Source organism: Hyaena hyaena, unplaced genomic scaffold, assembly GCF_003009895.1.
Source record: "Hyaena hyaena isolate Hyena2069 unplaced genomic scaffold, ASM300989v1 scaffold_992, whole genome shotgun sequence".
In the NCBI taxonomy this organism is placed as follows: Eukaryota; Metazoa; Chordata; class Mammalia; order Carnivora; family Hyaenidae; genus Hyaena; species Hyaena hyaena.
In genome coordinates, this window is record NW_024081625.1 from 443,501 (window position 1) to 458,996 (window position 15,496).

Genomic DNA, 15,496 nt, shown 5'->3' on the forward strand with positions numbered 1-15,496 from the left:
TCCCCAGACGGACTGTTCGCCTCTGACCTCTGAATGTGAAGGGAACCCTCATTTTCTCTCTTCCCAGAGGCCCCTGCCTCGTGGTGGTCCACCTGCCGCTGCATGAGATGGGAGCGGGTAACGCCCCCAGCTCACTGAGCCCAGGAAGACCGGTGTGGGAGACACACTTGAGGCCCCAGAGCTACCAGCAGGCACCGAGGTCACCGAGGCCCAGGGTGGGGGTGCAGAGAGCACGCCGAAGTTGGGGCTATGGCACATCTGTCCACCTGACGTGATGGTCATGGGAGGGAGGCTGCCCGCAGCCGGGGTCCACACAGGCCATGCCGGGGGCCACGCAGGCCGTGCCGGGGACATTTTCAGTATCTGCTGGGGATCGTGCTCAATGGCTCCTTAAGACTGGGGGTCTCTTTTCTTCAGATACCAGCAAACACCAGAGAACGTTCCGAGGCTGCAGGTACTGGGTTTCCTTTCAGAGGTTCTGAGGACGGTGGCCAAGGGCCGCCAGCCCTGACCTCTCTTGGGACGGAGTGATCTCTGAAGGCTCCACCAGCCAAGCGCTGAACAGTCTGAGTTTTGGTGCCTTGGGTCCTCCTGGCTGCAGAACGTTGAGTCTGTAGGTCACCACGTGACCCAGGGAGGAGCAGGCACAGGAGCGACAGTAGCCGGAGGAGCCACAGCTCAGTAACCCGCACACGAGGGGCGAAGCGAGCCACAGGGAGGCTCCCTTCTAGCTTTCGAGAAAGTGGTATGGCCTGGAGGGCTGCGCCAGGAGCCCTGCTGGTGGCAAGCGGGGTGACCCCCCAGGGCGCCCTGGCGGGGGAGCTGAGCATCCCTGCACACCCCCAGCTGGCCTGCCCTTCAAGGGGGTCTCTGGCACTCCGTGAGGGCTGCCTGTCACAGATTCTGCCTGAAGGGACCCCTCTCCAGGCCAAGCTCACCTCAGAGGTGACTGCAGGGGGCCACAGGTCCAGGGCAAGGACACAGCAAGGCGCACAGGCTCTGGCAGCTCTGGCCACTGAGGGCGACCGTGGGTCCTGGCACATTCACTGTGTCCCTGGGACCTCCCCGGTGTGACCACCACCACCCACCCGGCCATGTGCTTTCTGTTGTTTTTCTAAGTGTTTGGAAGCATCTGGCGGAAGTTCTGTTGACTCAGGACTTGAGAAAATGAAGAGGTTCTTCAGGGAGCTTTCCACATGGGTGCACGAGAAACAAGGAATGCGGGGAAACTGTGACCTTGGAGGCCAGATGTCCACGGCTGCCCTGTGGTCTGTGGCCAGGGTGAACAGGTGTGCCAGCCTGCACCATACAGGGACCCCACCCCTGGCTCTGGAACAGGCAGGGGGTCGGCTGACCAGCTCAGCCCATGACTTGCAGCCGCCGACCATCTAGGGGGTGAAAGTTCAGTTCCTGGGGGTTTGGTATCGACTGGGGTGACCAAGGCTCGGACGCTGCCTGCTCCACAGGCGGGAAGGCCTGCCCCAGGCCAGACGACCCCAGCGCTGCTGAGCACAGGTCTAAGCATGGAAAACGAGTTCTGCCTGTCACCCCTGGGAGGGCCCCGTGCTGCCCACTAGCTGGTCTCATGAGAGCCCAGGAGCCAGGGCAGCTGGAGGCTGGATCCATTACTCAGCTTGTCACCGCACCGCTCCCCGGGGTGCTGTCTGGCTTCCCTCATTGTGGAGGCAGCTCTGGAATGTTCTTATGGAATGCTCCGCTAGCCAACCCCAATCTCTCGGGAAAGCCAGGGGGGCCAGAGCCTAGAGCACACACACAACAGAGGCCACGGCTCAGGGGGATTCTGACCTCCATGGGGTCATCTTCCATCCAGGGAGGCTGAGGCACAAACGTGTTTCCTGGTGTGGTTTCCTGAGACTCCACTGCTGGGAACCCCACTGCTGGGAACAAGCTCACAGCCCCAAGCATGGCACTGGGTGCAGGGTACATTCCCCAGCTGTGCCAGCAGACTGGCATCCTCCCCCGCACCCAGTCCAGGTGGGTGGCCTCCTGAGGAGTCTGCGACATAGGGAACTGCATCCTTCTGACTGTGCGCCATGGAGGCGGGGCTGGGGGTCCTGACTGTGTGCCGTGGAGGTGAGATGGGGGATCCTGACTGCACCGTGGAGGTGAGACGGGGGTCCTGACTGTGCGCCGTGGAGGTGAGATGGGGGATCCTGACTGCACCGTGGAGGTGAGACGGGGGTCCTGACTGTGCGCCGTGGAGGTGAGATGGGGGATCCTGACTGCACCGTGGAGGTGAGACGGGGGTCCGGACTGTGCGCCATGGAGGTGAGATGGGGGATCCTGACTGCACCGTGGAGGTGAGATGGGGGTCCTGACTGTGTGACATGGAGGTGGGGCTGGGGGTCCTGACTGTGCACTGTGATAGAGTTGCTGGATGAGCCTTACTGCCTTGTAGGGGAGGATAGTAGACACATTTGACCTTGTGCTATGGACATGGAGTGAGGAATGGAGTGTGCTCCATTACACATTTATGGTCTAAGTTGCTTTTTTGCTTTTTAAGAGAAGAGCCACAATATTTTGTTTGGTTTTTGTTTTGGGTGTGTGTGCTTAGGACACTGTTGATTGGGAGTGCTTATTTATGGGTTGGGCTATTCTGGGTCATTTAGTAGCATCCCTGCCATCAGGGAGCTGGCTGCACCCCCGCTCCGGCCAAGCACTTGACAATCAAAACCTTCTCTAGACACTGCCGCGTGGCACCAGGTGCAGTCATCCCAGTTAACCACTGTGTTAAAGATAAAGGAAATTTGACCTCCATCTCACATAACACAATGTAGAGAATATATCTGAATCTAAAAGTAATTTATAAAGTACTTAGAAAGAAAGTGATGTGAAACTACAGCCTGTGGGCCCAGCGTGGTCCACCACTCTCTCTGTTAATAAAGCTCACTGGCACCCAGCCACTGTTAACGTACGACCCTCTACACCTCTTGTTCTTGATGGCAGCGCTGAGTGGCTCCCACATGCTTCCTGGTCCCCTGAACCAGCAACATCTACTCTGTGGCCCTTTACACACAGACTGGTCTGAGCCTTGTGACAAAAGAGTATTATCATGACCTAAGGTAGAGAAGTATTTCTTAAATAAAACACAAAATGCTCTAATGATACAGGAAAAGATGTAAAACTTGAGCTACCTTAAAATCAAGAACTTCAAGGACCAAGTTAGAAGGCCAAGGCTATCGGACTTCAAGACCTGTGCAAAGCTGCAGCAATTAATACAGACTGTCTCAGAACAGACAGATCAGCAGAGCAAACAGAGAGCCCAGAGACAGACCCACATCCGCACAGTCACTGGTCTTTGACACAGGACCACACACCGAGCATAGACGGTCCCCTCCACAAATGGTGCTGGAGCATCTGGACGTCCATGTACCGAGAAATGAATCCAGACACAGACCTTATGCCTTCACAAATAACTCAGAGTGCATCACATACCTAAATGTACAAGGCAAAAGTATGCCACCCAGGGATGGGGGCACAGGACGGAGCCTGGATGGCCTGGGTGTGGCGGGGACTTTGTAGACACAGCACCAAAGGCACCATCTGTAAAAGACAGTGGACAAGCTGGGCTCCGACAGAGCAAAGACTTCTGGAGAAGACAGTGTCAGGAAAAGGAGACAAGCATAGACAGGGAGAAGGTGTTTGCAAAAGACACATCTGGTAAGGGACGGGGATCCAGAATACACAAAGAACCCTCAAAACTCAACAATAAGAAAACAACTCATTAAGGGGCGCCTGGGTGGCTTAGTCGGTTAAGCATCCAACTTTCGCTCAGGTCATGATCTCGCGGTTCGTGGGTTCGAGCCCCGCGTCGGGCTCTGTGCTGACTGCCAGCTCAGAGCCTGGAGCCTGTTTCAGAGTCTGTGTCTCCCTCTCTCTGACCCTCCCCTGCTCACACTGTCTCTCTCTCTCTCCTAGAAATAAATAAAAACATTAAAAAAATTAAAAAAAAAATGGGTCAAAGACCTTAACAGACACCCAGGAAGGTACACAGCCGGCAGCTGAGCTCATGAAAAGTGCTCCTCACCATCCGGTAGCAGGGACTGCCCACAGACACGGCCCTGAGACCCCAGCGTGCACCCGCGAGGACCCCAGAGCACGCACAGGCTCTGTGCCGCCTGGAGTGCGGAACCATGCGGCCGCCTCGCCAGGCTGTCCGGGGGCTTCCCACAAAGCCAGACATGCTCTTAGCACCGGTCCAGCAATCACGCTCCTTGGTATTGGCCCAAAGGAGTTGGAAACGTATCCACACAAAATCCTGAGCTGGGGCAGAGGAGCGGGGGGCTGGGCTCTTAAGTGCCTGAGCTCCTGGCCTGCCTCATCGTCTCTTCTGTGTCGGCAGCACCACATTATATGTCTGTTTTAAGCATTCCTTCTGCATGTATGTGAAATTCCATAATTAAATCGCTTCAGGTGGGACACGGGAAAAGGAGCCATCTGCACGTGTAATGGTTGGCACCTGGGAAGTCACTAGCTGAACGGGGCCTCTGCTCCTAGACCTCTTCTTTGTGTAGGTCAGATAACAGCTTGGCCGAGCATTTCCCCTGAGCGCAGAGGGCACCTCTACTCAGCCAAGGGTCATTCTTCAGGGTGATGATGCTGGTTTGGTTCTCGTTAACTAGGCACATGCTCTTCTCCCGGCTCTGCTCCCTGAGCTTCACGTGGGTCGGTACCATGGTATTCTGCCCCCTTTCCGCTGAAATACAAGTCACATACCATAATATTCACCTTTTAACAACATAAGAGTCGCTAGGTTTTATACATTAATAAGACTGCAACCATCACCATCTGGTTCCAGAATGTTTCCATCGCACCAACGGGGAGCCCTATACCCATTAGCAGCCTCCAGCCTGGGTTTGCTGAGTGCCAACCGCAGTCAGTGTTCGAGGAAGTGTGGTAGCTCAGTAGAGGGAGGGGCTGAGGGAGGGGCCCCAGCACCAGTGTGGTGTCCCTCAGAGCTGCCAGGCTAGGTCCCACGAAGCAACCATACTCAGGCAGAGACTGGCCACGGTCTGTCCACATAAAGGGAAAGACTGACAGAGATGGGTTCTCTCAGGGAATGGTACCCAGAACATGTTGCAGGGCTGACATCGGCAGGCATGTGCAGGGGTGAGGAAGTATCCTGAGGATGGAGATCAGGTGGGGACACATGCTGTGTGCAGGGGTAAGGCGCTTTCCTGGGGACGGGGTCAAGTGAGGGCATATGCAGTGTGCAGGGGCGAGGAGCTGTCCTCGGGATGGGTAGTCAGGTGAGGACACATACAGTGTGCAGGGGTGAGGCAATGGCCTGGGGACTCAGGGGCCGCCTGAAGGCACCACCAGGCTGAGAGTTGAATTGTTCACATTCTTTGTGGCCAGGGCCCGGGATAAAGACATTCCTGTGGGCAAGGGCTGGACCTCTGGCCCGGGAGATGATATATTTTATCAGTTCAGGGCTTACAGGGCAGATAGAAGTGGCTTTGGGTGACATTAGTGTCAACAGTATGGTGAAACAGTGGCGTGGGCGCGTGGCTCTGACCGGGTTGAGCACGGAGGTCACACGCTGTCCCTATGGCTCATGGTGCCTGGACGCCTTCTGGAGCTGGTGGCCCAGCTCCAGTGGACACAGGCCTGAGGCCACATACGCCGCCCAGCGACTCTGCGGCCTCTGTGCAGGGCAGGTCCTGATGAAGTGAGAGCCCCAGGCCCAGAGAGGTGACTTGAGCCCACAGGGCCAGCGGGTGCTGGGGGAGGGGGGAGTGGGAGAGGGGCCCAGCCTCTCTTCCCCTTCCAGGCCCCACACGGCAGAGAACTCGGGAAGTGGATCCAAGCCCTCAGACTGCCAAGGCCTCCCGACTCAGCCAGACCGTGCTGGCCCTTAAACTCCAGGCAGATGAGGGGCCCCCGCACGTAGCAGCTGCAGACAGAAGCCTGGGGTTCAGGCCTTGGTGCCCGGGCCCCAGCTCTGTGTCCGCTCCGCAGATCCCGGAGCGCTGCGCTGGCCTGGCCTGTGTCCCTGTTTCCTGCCCTCCACTAATGGGCGGGATGTCCTCTGAAGGACAGAGCATGCCGTTGTTCCCATGTGCAAACCCCGAGGGTGAGCACCGCCTCCCTCTGCCCGGAGGGCGTCTGCGCAGCTCAGGGCTGTGCCGGCCCCACTTCACAGTAACCAAAGGCGGCCCCGCAGCGGACAGCCGTTCTAACGGAGGCCAGTCAGCCGGCCCCTCGCCCTGACCCTCCGTGTCACCCGTACTGCACACGGTTGGCCTGCTCAGTGAACGCGTGTGTTCACCTTCTGTAGAGAAAGCTTTCCACGTCCTCAGTGAACGGTACGCGCCGTCTCAGGCCCCTGAGTGGAAATACGGTCTGTGCGAATTGCGTTCACAGCCAGCAGGGGGAGCCCGAGACCGCGGCTTCTTACCGCGTCTCTTTTTCCTCTCCTCCCTCCCCATCCCCCTTCGTCTCCCCCTCCCCTCCCACACCTCCTCCTCCTCCACTTCTTCTCTTTTCCCCAGTGACTCAGGACTGTGACTCAAGACTCTGGCCTGTCGCTCAACCAGGATTTGGTCATTCCCAGGTGTGTGCCCTCACCAGGTGCCTTGGCCAATAGCTGTTGGTCTGTAAGAGTCAGAGCTCACTCCAGGCTCTGCGGAAGGGCCTCAGAAGCGGCGCACCCCAGGGGTCACTTGGAACAGAGAGGTTGTGGTTAGAGGTATCTGCTCTGCAGGCATGGGGGCCCCCACATGGGGCAGCTGGGAGCCAGACGCTCCTTGAATAGGAAACACGCAGCCTGGGTCGCAAGCCTTTCTGCAGGAGGGATGGCGGATTTGGAAACGAAGCACGCACAGACCTCAGTGAATGCACACACCTTACGAGCAGCATTTGATATTTGAGCCAAAGCATCTTTTCATCCCCAGAAGGTAAGAGCCGAGAAAACAGAGCTCTGAGCGTGGAGACCCCGTACTTCCTGGGGACACACACATACAGATGTGAACATGCAACACATCTCCTTGAACATGAGCCTCACACAGGGCACGCTGGGCTGTCTTCCCTTTGCAAACTAATAGCTAACTCATTAGGAGGACAGTGAGAAGCGACTTTCTAGTAGGCGATGGCAGAGTGAGGAGGCGCCAGGTGGGGACACTCGATCGATTTGGTGTCTGACTTACGCTCTGGGCTGGACGGCCGAGCAGAGGTGCCGCCTGGCATCTCAGTCACCTGGGGTTCCATCCCCACCACTAGTGCTGGCCTCTCTGCCCATGGATGTGCCCAGGAAGGGAAAGAGAGTGTGGACTTCTGGAACATCCCCCTGACGTCTCTAGAAGGTCAGCCGCACAAGCAGGGTTTGTAGAGGCTGCTTTTTTAACAAACCAGAAAACTATTTTTCAGTCTACCCCCTGTGTGTCAGGGAGAGTAGGGGGGAGGCTTCTCCCCGGGGAGGAAGTGGGCTGGAGCACAGAGAGGGGGGGCGTTGGGGGGCTGCAAATCCTCAGACAGAGGAGGGTCCCTGGGAGTCGAGGCTGGGAAGCGGCCGCAGCGCTGTAACGGAACAGAAAGGCGTGCTCAGTCTGCGGAGGGGCCAGCCCCACGTCAGTCCACACAAAGCCCTCCTGGGGCCCGGGCTCCTTCCACACCCAGGGCCAGCTGCCTGATGCAGGCCCCCCGGTCAGGCCGCAGGGGCCTCCTGTGCTCGCACTCCGCACCTGCAGCCGCCCGCAGAGCTGCCCATCCCCCGAACGCCTAGCTGCCCGGCCACACACCTGCCGTGCATAAGTCTCATCCCCAAGTGTGAACATGTCCAAGGACGACGCTGCCCAGAACGTCTGGAGGAGTGGGAGGGGCTCACTTCATATTTGAAGGAGAAAAGACATCAACATTTTCATCATAGCTCAGTGGTTAATTTTACGTGTCCACTCGGTCAGGCCTTGGGGCCCAGATGCTCCACCACCAGTCTGGATGTTACTATGAAGGTGTTTTCTAGATGTGATTGACATTTACATCAGCCCAATCGGGTAAAGGCCTTAAGAGGGAAGGACTGAGTTCCCTAGGAAGAGGGACTCTGCCTCCAGACTGGCCAGACCTGCAAGATCCATTCTTCCCTGGCCTGCAGCCCGTGTCTGGCCTGGACATTCTGGGCTCTGTCTCTCTGTCTGTGGCTGTCTCTGTCTCTCTGTGTATCAATATCTGCATCATCTGTATGTGCACACAATCCTATCGGTTCTGTTTCCCTGAGGAAGCCTGACTAACACACAGACTCAAGTAAAAGTGATTCTGAGAACAAAAATGTTGGAAATGGCACATATTTTAAATTAATAAAATTTCCAGTTTATCTCCACCTGCCAACAGAGCTCCTGAATTTTCCCCCTTGAGTTCTAATGGTTAGAAATGCCTACTTAAGGGGCACCTGAGGGGCTCAGTCAGGTAAGTGTCTGGCTTTTGATTTTGGCTCAGGTCATTTTCTCACAGTTTGTGAGTTCGAGCTGCATATTGAGCTTCATGCTGGCAGTGTGGAGCCTGCTTGGGATTTGCTCACTCTCCCTTTCTCTCTGCCCCCTTCCTCTCAAAATAAATAAATAAGCTAAAAGAAAAAAGAGAAGAAAAGAAAAGAAAAGAAAAGAAAAAGTGCCTACCTAAACCAATATTTAAACAAAGTGAACAGCCCCCTCTGTGAAATACCCAGAGTGTGTAAGAGCTCTGATCTCCTGGCCGTGCTGCGGCCCCTCTGCTCCCCACCCACCTGTGCCAGGGGCTCCTGAGAGGCCAGCCTATCTGTCCTCTGTGGCTCCTCCTGGACCCTTCCCCACTGAGGAGGCCCAGGAGCCCTGGGATGTCGGGATTCTGGAAGAAGGATGCCCTCACAGGCCATGGCTGAACCCAGGAATACCACCTGCTCAGAGTCAACAGCATGGGCTTCAGAATCCAGTGGTCAGGGACCTGCCTACCTCTTTATCCCTTCAGACACGGAGACAAAGAAACCTTCTAGAGAACATTCCCTGTAGTCTGCTGGGACTCCCAGCCTCTCCCACCCTCTCCCATGTCTATATCCACTTGTTCTCCACTAGAAATGAGCAGCTCAGAGACCACAGAGTAAACCACCATAAACCACAAACTAAACCACCACAGGCCACGGACTAAACCACCACAGAGCATAGAGTAAACCATTACAGTCTACAAATGAAACCACCATGAACCACAGACTAAACCACCATGAACTACAGGCTAAAGCACCACAGACCACAGAGAAAACCACCACCAACCATGGAATAAACACCACAGACTAAACTATCACCGACCAGGGTAAACCACCACAGACTAAACCACCCCAGGCCGTAGGGAAAACCACCACTGACCACGGAGTAAACACCACAGACCACAGACTAAACCACCATAGACCATGGCATAAACCACCCCAGACCGTGGAATGAACACAACAGACCACAGACTAAACCACCACGGACCACAGAGTAAACCATTCCAGACCACAGACTAAACCACCACTGACCACAAAGGAAATTGCTGTGAATCCTGAGGAAAACCACCGGCAGCCAGGGCCTCACAGGGACAGCTCTGTCCACACAGGCAGCCCCTCAGGGACGCAGACGACAGGAGGCATCCCCGCCTCTGCTGCCATCCTGGCTCACGGGTGCGCCATCCTGCATCCTGGCCGGTGGCCCCGGGAGAGCAGGGGAGGTGGGTTCCCTTTAAGGTCTTCCTTTTGATGAGCGGCTGCAAACAGCCCCGACGACCGCTGCCCCTGACCGCCGTGCGCTGCCTGCGGCTGTGTGGGGCGTGCTTCGCTGCTAATGACGGCGCTTGGAGCGGCCCGTTTCCCTCCCTGTTGGTCACGAGACCGCTTCAGTTCTGCTGCTCTCCCCGGGGGACACTGGGGCCCCCGCTCGGTCACCTCCCCAGATCTGTGTCAGTACATATGTAATTATGCTCCCACACACACTAACGGGGGCTGGAGAGGCACGGGGACAAGAGCCCAGGCCTTCCCTGGGGGTCACAAAGGGCGCATCTGAGGCCCTGAGTGTGGCACGGGAATAAAGCTGGCGTGTGGAAGGCCACTGCCGCGCTCCGGGTCCCGCAAGGAGCACGTCTGAGAGGAGACGCATCAAGGCCTGCAAGCGCAGGACACCTGCCCGGAGCCCTCGGTCAGGACCCAGGCTCAGCCAGAAAGAGCCCCCGGCAGCCGCCCGCCTCTCAGGACCGTCAGGCCCCCAGGGCAAGTCAGGGCTGACACTTGGGGCGCACCCGGGTCCCCCCTCACAGCCAAGCTTGCGGGAGACCTGAACAAGGACAAGGGCCCTGACGGATGGCCTCCCATCACACAGCACCCGCCGGGGCTTGGGGCCACGCCTCCCCTCCCTGGAGCCGCACCCAGGCCAATCCGCCCTCACTCGAGTGGGTGGCCCAGCAGCCGTGGGTCCAGCCTTCCTACAGCTGTGGGTCTCATGACCTGGGTTTGGCAAACTAAGGGGACAGGGAGACAGAGCAGAGCCTTCAGGACACAGGCCACGGCCAAGGCAAAGTGGTCCTCACTGTGGTGGGGACCGGAGGGGATGCTCCTGGGAAGACAGGCTGCCAGGCGTGGCCGCCTGGGATCTGGGAAGGCCGCCCGGTGACATGGGGAGGGACCTTCCCGGGGATGAGCACTGCAGCGGTCATGGGCAAACATCTCAGTTCTTGAGCCTCGGGATCGTTCCTCCCCATTCGCAGAGGCAGAGAAGATGCTCTGGAGCCAGGCCTCGCCCTCCAGGAGGGGGGGCAGTGCTCGCAGGGCCCTCATGTGGACGCAGCAGCGAGCACCCTACAGTCCCCACAGGACCAGGGCCTGGTGCCGCTCGGGACCTGCCCGATGCTTCCTGGGAGGGAGCAGGCGCCGCTTGGCACCCCTGCAGAGGTCAGAGGGGGCTGGACTGCTGTGTCAGGTCCCCTCCAGGGTTCGAAGGTCACACCCACTCCCGGGGGGCACAGCCACCGGCCTCACGTTCAAGGCGTGTGGAACAGGGGCCCGCCCTGGCACACCAGGAAGCCGCATGCCTCCGCTCGCCCCCAGCTGGCCCTCCCTCGCGTGCTGCGCCCCATGTCCTGGGCTCCTGAGAGCCCCCCCACGCCCTGCCGCTCGTGCTGGCAGACTGGGGAGGCCTCTCTGCCCCAGGGCGGCCAGCTGGCAGGCGTGAGGGCTCCCCAACAAAGCTGCGACCGGAGCCCTAGGCGAGCGCCCATCTGGGGACGAGGGCTCACCCCTCCACGAAGTCCCAAGGCCGGCTTCCTGCTGGGTCTGCCCTAGGAGGTGGCCACCTCTGGGGTGAGGTGTGGCTGGGAGCAAGGCTCAGGGCTCCCCCAAAGAACTACCCGCAGGCCCCCGGCGGCTGGCCAGGACACGGTGGGGACTTCTGCAGGACCCAGGCCTGGCTCAGAAAAAGCTCAAGTTCCGATGACACCAAAGTCTGGGTCACCAGGGCCACAAGGAGCAAAGGAGGCCTGAAATGCCAGGAAAGGGGGAGATGTTGTCCACCATGCCCCACTCACATCGTGCCCAGCCCACTCGCTGGCTCTGCCACCCTGTTACTGAGCTGGGGACGGGGGAGGCCGCGGGCCCCCGTCTTCCCTCAATCTGAGCCCCCATCCGTGTCCCATCTGACCAGGGCTGTCCTGGACGACCACTGCCCATGATGCGTGCACGGGCTTCCTGCAGGGGACACAGCCTACCTGCAGAGGCAGAGGGTAGGGTGAGCAGGTGGGGAGGGGTGCGGACGGAGGGCAGAAGCCCGCGTAGGCCAGGACCTGCTGGGCAGGGTTGCAGAGGATCTGAGGTGCAGCAGACGGGCCATAGGCCAGCTGGGACAGAGGGACCTGCCGACAGAATGGAGAGACGGGCACGCGTCAGATGCGTTCAGCGGCCTTCCGGAAGGCGGGCGCCCTGGGCTTCGAGCCTGCAGAGCCCTGTCCGCACACCACCCTCCTCTGACACCTGCAAGCCAGAGGCCACGCCCGCGGAGCGAAAGCTAAACACCTAAAAGCAGGGCTTATTTTTCTTTCTGTTTGTCCCAGGGACCCACCAAGGCTCCAGGCGAGGCCAGGATCTCTTTGGTTCCTATTTGTCTGGCTGGGGGTGAGGGTGGGATGAACAGACCCGGGCGTCAGGCGCGCTTGCCCCTCCCGCTTCTTAAAGGGTTTTGTGCAGCTTGCGCCTTAGAGGAGCCGCTCCGGGAAGGCACCAGGGAGGGCTCACAGGTGTCCTAACAGGCGGGTGGCAGTTGTCATGAGCCTGTGTTTCCCCTTTGTCAGTGACGATAGGAGGCCCACCTTGCCCACCTCAGAGGACACGGGCCCCGAAGCCCCGACCTGTTGGCATGGCCAGCACCAGAGGGCCCTACTCACCATGTCCTTGAAGGCCCCCAGGACAGCTGCCGTGACGATGCCCAGGAGCACACCCAGGACGTTCAGCACCGCCGAGGCCCAGAGCAGCCGGTACAGGTGAAGCACGTCCTGACAGCCACTCACACCCACGAACTCATAGTAGGTGGGGGAAGGTTCAGCACTGGATGCAAAGAGAACAGTGTCATCCACGCCTGCAGGGAGGCGGCGGGCGAGCCACGTGGGGCACAGCACACCGGGGCCACAGCCGGCGAGCTGCATCCGGACAAGCATAGTCTTTGCCCCTAAAGGACCCACGGGCTCTGTTGGTGCTGCGGGGGACCGGCTCGGGGATACAGCCCCTCGCGAACCAGCCCAGCTGCACCCCGAGTTCCTGGCGGGAAGATTGTCCCCCAGGGCATCTGGAAATCCCCCTGGGAAGAGCCCAAGCCTCTGAGCAGGAAGGACCACCAAGCCCGCCCCCCAAACACAAGCCCAGGCAGAAGGGCGCTGGCGTGCTAGCCCCGGAGCGAGCAGGCCTGACACCGAGCTCGGCACCCGCCACCTCGGCAGGGCGCACAGGAGGGTGAGCCCACTGGGGTCGGTCCTGGCGCTCCCAACGCCGGCCTGTGGCGGTCTCTGCATAGCTCTGGACCACAGGGCTGTGGCCCAGGGCCTGCAGCCGGGCCCTTAGGACTGCGTGGGGACCGTGACCCACACAGGTGCTGCTTTAGCCACTCTGGCTTGGAAATGGGAGGGAGCCCTCTTCACGGGGAAGGAGGTTGCAGCTAAAAGTACGGAGTTTTCAACGGTTCAGGTGAGGGGTCCCCGGGTGGCAGACATTAAAGTCTCTGCTGGTTTTAATGTAGGTGTTCGAGCTATTAACACAAAACCCGTGCCCAGGACCTCAGCAGGAAGCCTGACCCATTGAGGACGGACGCCAGCGGCTCCGTGTGGGCGAGCCCGAGCCCTGAGAACCCGGGGGCCGTCCTGGGGAGGCCCCCCAACACTGTGAGGTTTCCGGCAGCCTGGGCAGGCTCTCCCGGTCAATATCAGAGAAGAGTGCCCTCCGCTGCCCGTGGAGGAAGGGAAGAGGACCATCCTGAACCAGGCCCGAGCGCTGTGATCACACCTGGGCCTGCAGCCAGAGCTGGGCCTGGCTGGGGAGGGGTCCCTCTGCAGTCCGCCCTGGCCAAGCAGGGAGGAAGCACTGAGGAACCTGGGCGTCCAGACGCAAGCAGAGCTGCCGCCATGGGGCAGGAGGCCACGTCCCTCCCCTGTCCCCCACTGCCTCCCCTCAGGCATCTTCAGTTTCTCTTCTGTGAGATGGAGTCAGCACCCCTTCCTCACAGGGGCCTGGGGCAGGGGGCAGGGAGAGGGGCAGGGGGCCAGGCCTGGGGCAGGGGGCCGGGAGAGGGACGGCTTGCCGCCCAGCCAGGCTGCCCTCACCTCTGACAGTTGTAGAGGTCACAGCAGTAACAGGTGTTGCTCTTCACCTTCAGCAGGCACTTGCCGTTCAAGGAGTGACAGGTGACCTGCCAGCAGAGAGACTGTGTCAGGTGCCCGCCCTTCTTCAACCCGGGGTGGGCAGGGCTGCCTCCCTGGGGGCCAGGACCCACCCGGTCACTGCGCCCGGGAAGGTCAGGAGCTCCTCTTCCTGAGGCAGGTTTCCCGCCCTCCACGACCTTGGGGGGGGGGGTCAGGCCTGTCCCCTGATGGAGGGTCGGGGGACCAGGCCTGGCCACCAGGGAGTCCAGGCAGCCGATGTCTGGTGGATGAGGAGAGGGAGGGGTTCCAGGCACGCTGCCTGCAGTTGGGGACGGCTCCAGGAGGGGGCAGAAGGGGACAGGAGGGGACAGCTGACCACATACAGGGCTCGACTGTGCCACGCCAGCCCTGCATAAGCCACGAGGAGGCCTCCCCTTGGGCACCTGCTGCAATGATGCTGTAAATGGTTGGGAGACTTTTGATGTTAAAAGAGTAAGATTAGAGCAAAACCATGTGCCTTTCTCCTTCCCCCAGTGCTTTCGACGTGGCTAAAGTCATGCTGCCCACGCGTGGGAAGGAAGCGGGTGATGACCACCCCCCTTCAGAGGGAAGACAGTGACGTCGGGAGGAGAAAGGGCGGGCGCGGGCTGGCAGTACAGGCTCTCAGCAAGGGCTCGGCTGACCCAGGACAGGTGAGGGAGTGAGGCCCCACCCCGTTCCTGGGGCCCCGGCCCCTCTGACCGCACCTCCAGAACCACGGGACATGTGGCCTTCCTCTGAGGGTCCTGTGGCTACAGGCCACGGACACGCTGGTGTGTGCAAGCAAGGGCTGGAGGGAGGCTCACTGGAAATGTAAAGGGAAACGTCCAGACCCACAGATCAGCAGCAGCCCCGGGAAGGGCAGGGCTGGAGGCTGATGGGGAGAAGGGCAGGGAAGGGGAGGGAGGAGTGAGGGCAGCACGTGGCTGGTGGGAAGGCCAGCGCCACGGGCGGAGGAGTTGGCGGTCAAGAGGCCTGACCCTAAGCGTCCCCTCCCAGGAAGTGTGCATGGGGCAGCGGCTTAGATCTGACCAGCCAGCAAGGGGCCTCCAGCCCAGCCCCTGCGAAGCCTCATGCGGCCACGCTCCTCTGACTGCACCTTGCCCGTGGCCACTGTCACACCAGAGAGACAGGGTTGAGTAGCTGGGACGGAGAGCACCTGGCCTATAAACGCTGAAATACCACCGACCCTTTATGGGGCAAGCTGCTGGCCCTGGTTTAGGGCTGTGTGGGCAGCGTGGGTCCCCGAGTCCTCAGGGAGCTTTGCAAATCCTGTGTCCACTGAATCAACAACCGGGGTGGGACCCGGCGCCAGGATTTGCTCATGCCCCTGGGCTGGTTCCACGAGACAGAGGGACAGAGGGCTCGGGAACAAGGGGCGAGCCAGGGCCGGTCCCCAGAAGCCTGACTGATGGGATTCAGGAAGAGGTCCCGCCCCGCCCTGGCCCCAGGAGCAGACGGGAGCAGGAAGGGTGGCGGCTGCAGGGTGCGTGGATGGGTGGGGTGCACGGGGAGAGCCCCGCGACGCCCTCGGACAGGACGGGTCCCCTGAGCTCCCCCATCAGGCCAGGCGTGCTGGGTCAGCCTTTGGAGAAAGGTGCCACCC

General features: G+C 59.9%; 1 protein-coding gene across 2 annotated transcripts in view; it reads right to left on the bottom strand.

The window, feature by feature from the left end:
- Positions 1-7,362: 7,362 nt before the first annotated feature.
- Positions 7,363-15,496, bottom strand: part of TMEM255B (transmembrane protein 255B) — a 35,492-nt gene continuing 27,358 nt past the window's right edge. For both annotated transcript variants that reach the window (XM_039221606.1, XM_039221605.1), the window contains 4 exons: positions 13,813-13,898; positions 12,388-12,547; positions 11,716-11,859; positions 7,363-7,539 (listed from right to left, as the gene is read on the bottom strand). In XM_039221606.1, coding sequence (XP_039077537.1) covers positions 7,405-7,539; positions 11,716-11,859; positions 12,388-12,547; positions 13,813-13,898 — 525 coding nt within the window. In that variant the 3' untranslated portion in view covers positions 7,363-7,404. The remainder of the gene's footprint in view (positions 7,540-11,715; positions 11,860-12,387; positions 12,548-13,812; positions 13,899-15,496) is intronic.